The 4828-nt window shown below is 37.1% G+C and overlaps 1 protein-coding gene and 1 long non-coding RNA gene across 5 annotated transcripts in view; both read left to right on the top strand.

The window, feature by feature from the left end:
• Positions 1–848, top strand: part of hnrnpa0a (heterogeneous nuclear ribonucleoprotein A0a) — a 2579-nt gene extending 1731 nt beyond the window's left edge. Inside the window, exon 2 of one of the 4 annotated variants that reach the window (XM_016455399.1) lies at positions 10–848. In XM_016455399.1, the coding sequence (XP_016310885.1) occupies positions 10–317 (308 nt within the window). In that variant the 3' untranslated portion in view covers positions 318–848. The remainder of the gene's footprint in view (positions 1–9) is intronic. The other 3 variants (XM_016455398.1, XM_016455401.1, XM_016455400.1) reach the window with 3 other exon arrangements.
• A 598-nt stretch (positions 849–1446) lies between these two features.
• On the top strand, positions 1447–3612 carry LOC107664755 (uncharacterized). Its single transcript, XR_001631488.1, has 3 exons — positions 1447–2945; positions 3269–3390; positions 3486–3612. It is a non-coding gene; the product is annotated as an uncharacterized LOC107664755 (long non-coding RNA).
• Positions 3613–4828: the final 1216 nt, after the last annotated feature.

Genomic DNA, 4828 nt, shown 5'->3' with positions numbered 1-4828 from the left:
TTGGCGCAGGCGGAAGGGGGATGGGAAGACCGCAGAACGGCTACGGCGGGCGCGGCAGCGGATACGGTAACTACAGCGGCGGCTATGGAGGCAATGACGGCTACGGTGGCGGGTATGGGGGAGGCTACGGGGACCAAATGGAGGGCTACGGCGGTGGTAACGGCTACAATGACTTTGGCAGCGGCTATGGCCAGCAGTCCTCTGGTTATGGCCCAATGAAATGTAATTACTCGGGCAGAAGCAACGCTCCTTACTCCCGAGGAGGAGGAGGTGGTGGTGGTGGTTACGGCAGGGGGGGTTACGGAGGCTCGTATTAGGAGCGTATATTAGGTCACAAATTAAGAGCAGCTCCTTCCCCAGCCCACATCACAGTTTTGACCACACATTATCTTCAGCTAAGTAGCCAGATTGAGCCACCTTAATGAGGCATGGCATTGACTGAAACACTCGAGCTCCATTCAGGAGTTCACAACTTTATCCAGCCTAGCAGATCATAGGTAACGTTAGGGCTCACCTATCCGACTTTACTCAACATCTCACAGCTGTTACTGCTACTACTACACATCCTTTTGCTCTTTTCCCTGAAGTACTAGGGAGTTTTTTTCCCCAGCAAGACATAGGACTACTACTCCGGATCTCTACTTATTATAAGACTGGCCAGTGGTGTCTTGGCAGGCTACTTGTTCGGGAAACTGTTACTCACGTTTTTTGTGCTTTGGGGTTAAGTTAAGAGTAGTAGTTTTTGCTTGTTAATTATTGTATGCATGCGTTTATCTACTTTTAGTATATGTATTGTATTTTTATTGTGTGTTTTCTTTTTAATACATTATAGGGTTGCAAAACGATGAATCGCATTCAAAATACATGTTTACATATTTTATGTTTGTGTACTGTGTATATTTATGTATATATAAATACACACGTGTATACAAAAAGGAAAAATGTTAGATTTATATATAAAACATACTATATGAAGTATAAATATATACATACAATTTTTTTTTTAATATATACATGACTGTGTATTTATATATCCATAATAAATATACACAGTGCACACACAGTTTGTAAATAGACATTTATTTTGTATGCGATTAATCGTTTTGCAGCCCTACATTTAAATTTGGTTTTGATTGAGAGCCAATCACAGTGACCCCCTGTAGAGATTAAAAAATTCATTGGCTGGCAGCAGGCATGATTTGCATATCACATGATCTGTTGAGTGCATCAGTACCTGCAGTAAAAATCCCATTCGTTTTCTTCATAAAACAAGACCTACTGTGAGCTATGAGGTTAATTGATGTTATATGCATTTGTTGAAGCCGTCAGTGGGCATTGTTTTAACTCATTTTGCAAATGTTAAAATTAACCATGATTCTTCAAAAAAAATCTTTAATAAAACATGTTAGTGCCCACCCACTCCCATGAAGCATGCCGCATGATATAATTATATATTTAAAATATATAAAATATATATATTTACTTATTTTGCAATAAATGTAACATTTTGTTTCTATATACACACTCAACGTCTTTAAATCAATAGTTTAATCTGTCATTCGCAATGCTTCTTGGGATTGCAGTACTTTTCATCGTGCACCCATTTTGTTTAAAATAAAACGCAAAGCTGATTGAGGGAATTATAACGCTTTACTTTTGAAAAATGAATGGAAAAATACTCCAGAAAATCAAGGCAGCTGAAAAAGTGGACACTGTTGAACTCAATTTGCTGCAGAGTCTGCCGCCAACCAATGAAAGATTGAACTTTTCTTTAATTAGGCTCGATGGCAACTAGAAGCTGTTCGTCCTAACATAAGAAACGTGTTGGAATAAACAGAAATTTCTTTGGCGTCTCAAAACCGTAGCAAGTTAAAGAACTAGTTTCAGGCTCACTAAAACAGCCCTCAACATCCATTAATATAGTGACTAACGTGTGTCTCCTCCCAATTAGTGACATTTGTTAAATAGTTCAAGCACATTATGAAAATATTGTCATTGGTGTTACAACGAACCTTTTCGTCGGGACTCTGAAGACCGATTTTAGTTGTTTTTCTACCGTTTAATCATTTAGTAAAGGACTTAAATGCTCTTGTCTCATTGTATTACTGCTTCAACGGAATAACCTATTGAATATTGTTTATTTCAGATACAACTGAACTGTATGTATTTCTGTTAATAAAAGTCATTATTCCGTAGCCAGTATGGTTTATGGCCAGCTGAGATTTATTGGGTCGCATATGAGGCCCGTGTAGCGATTCAGTCTTTTCATCTAGGTAAGACTAAAACTGGAGGCCAGCCTTTGCCGTCATCAGGCATTGGCTCTAGTGCTCCATATTAATGACATTTCTTTGCATCAGACATGTGGGGATGTCAATATTTTCCCAACCATATGTTGTCTTTATTCTTAAAATATGTTTAGAGCTTTGTTCCAATACTTTTAGTGATCAAATAAGACGGATCTATACCTTAGCTGTGTCCACTACTACGTCATTGGATTCTCCAGGGCTACTCCAGAGATGTAGAAACCCAGCTGAAAATCCATAGGATAAACGCACCAGGTTTGTAGAAATGCTTTATACACCAGACATTGCATCGGGTGTGTCTTTAACATACTTTGGATCCACCTGGAACGAAATCAGGTATTTGTGAGTCGTTAACGTAAAGCGTGCATGCAACTTTATTTCAGCATTTCCTAAATTCTAGCTGTGAATAGCGTTAACTGGCGGTGACCATGTAACATAGAGGAAAAGTGGAAATTAGAACATGCTCTGTAGTTCAATGTGGTGATTGTGGTCTATGTAGTTATGTCTTAATCCAATATTTTAGCCGATTTCCAGTTTAAGGTCAAACCGGAGAACGGAGCTTATAGTTCCTGTATACTTGACGCATTAGTTCCAGATATTAATGACATCAAATGCAAAGGAGATCAGCATTTATTAAGCAAGGTTTGTGCTTTCAGTTATTTACCTTACATTTTATCAATCCCCCTCCCCTCCTCATCTCGGTGTTTTGTCCTACATTTCTGGCAGTCTAAGAGGGCAGTGGGTTTTGTTGATAATCGAGTGAGACTAGTGAAAATGCAACTGTACAACCTCTTGGCATTGGCCTTTTCAAAAGTGCTGTCATTTTCAAAGCACACCTCCTACATAGACCCTTCTTAAAGGCACAGTGTGTAAATCTGAAGGGGTTGTGTAGATAGACATGTTTCAGGACACCACTTGTTGACTTGACGCTTACATGCATCTGCATCTGTCTTCTTTTTCCACAGAGAGAACGCAATGGAAGGATTTAAATAAAATCTCACTTTTAAGCGCGGCTGCTTGATGAACCTCTGCTGCAGCTGTGAATCCAGATGCTCTGAAAGATGAAGAAAGAACTCCAGTGAGTTTGGTAAGCAGGTTCTTTTTTTAAATCCGTGTTATACAGAAAGTCACACCAATTATATTTACAGAATTTCCTTTTTTCCCGTCTTTGCGTTCGAGCAGAGTTTGCATATGAACGCATATGCCAGATTCCCGTGGACCTCCGAGAGGCAAGATGCTCATGGTAAGATTTTGTACGTTAAGCCCTGACAATGAATGTCTTGCATTTCAGTGATTTGAAATCAAAATATTTCGATTACATATAGGGCTTAAGCGACAATTAATCGTTCAAAGTCCACTTGCGGTATTCTAGGTGCTTAAAGATTTCTAGGTGCTTTTTTTTCTCTACAGGTTATCTTAAGGGTTTTTCCATTGTTTTAATTTAGTTTAACATTATTATAATGTGCTTATATGTAATTTTTATTTAAAGAATAAACCGATCCAATGTAAAGTTGACATGAGGCTTAATACTCTAGAAAAGCAATACGTTTTTCAGTTAGTGTTTTCAGCTTGTTTATTTTCATCTAAAAATATGACGTGCATTTGTTTCAAACAATGGTATAACGCTATTCAAAACATAATGTAAATTGCGATAATTGTAGTTTAATAATCGCAATTACTATTTCAAGGGAAGAATTGACCATTATGATTTGTCATAATCGTGCAACCCTAATTACGTTCTCCTTTTAAGTTTACCATGGTTTGTCAAGCATCATGGTCTTTTTGTGGGCCTTATCACTGAGATTTGCTCACGTCGCTGGAAAATGTGTCTTCTGTTTGTTTTATTACAAAACTTGTAGAAACATACAAGAACAGGGAAATGAGACATGAATATATTCCTATAAAGAGGACAGAAAAGGACAGAAAACAAATATTCTGGATTTGCGTACGTCAATTTATGGTATTATCTATACAGAAAAGTACAACAATAAAATTACATCATTTTAGAAAAGTTATAATGCATCAAACATTTGGCACTCTTTGTTATTTGTAAGTCTAAGAGATGAAACAAGAGAATCAAGTTCAGCAAGAAAAAGGGGGAAAGACAAAGGAGATTTTTAGCCATTTTTGCTTATGAATGAAAAATTTTGCATTCGATACAAGAAAATTAACAACATATTCATCAGATAATAGCTTTCATAATAAAAAATAACATCTTTGAGGATGAAAGTATGGGTCACATCTGTAAGGTTAGATACATAAGCGCTTAAATCAACCCATAATTAGTTGGTAATACTACATTCAAAAAACAAATGGGCAGCTGTTTCCTCAAAACCACAAAATGAGCAAGACTCATCAACTTCAGAATACGTAGAAATAGACAAATCAACGGGATAAATTTTTATTAAGGATTTAATAATAAATCTCCTTAATCTTGTTAGATGTACAAAATTTACTTGGCAAAAGCTAGGCCTTTCTCCAATTTATATTTGTTATAAAGGAACCCCAGTAGAATTTCCCTCTTG

The sequence above is a fragment of the Sinocyclocheilus anshuiensis genome, unplaced genomic scaffold (genome assembly GCF_001515605.1).
Source record: "Sinocyclocheilus anshuiensis isolate Anshui unplaced genomic scaffold, SAMN03320099.WGS_v1.1 scaffold235, whole genome shotgun sequence".
In the NCBI taxonomy this organism is placed as follows: Eukaryota; Metazoa; Chordata; class Actinopteri; order Cypriniformes; family Cyprinidae; genus Sinocyclocheilus; species Sinocyclocheilus anshuiensis.
This window is presented reverse-complemented; position numbering and strand designations above follow the sequence as displayed.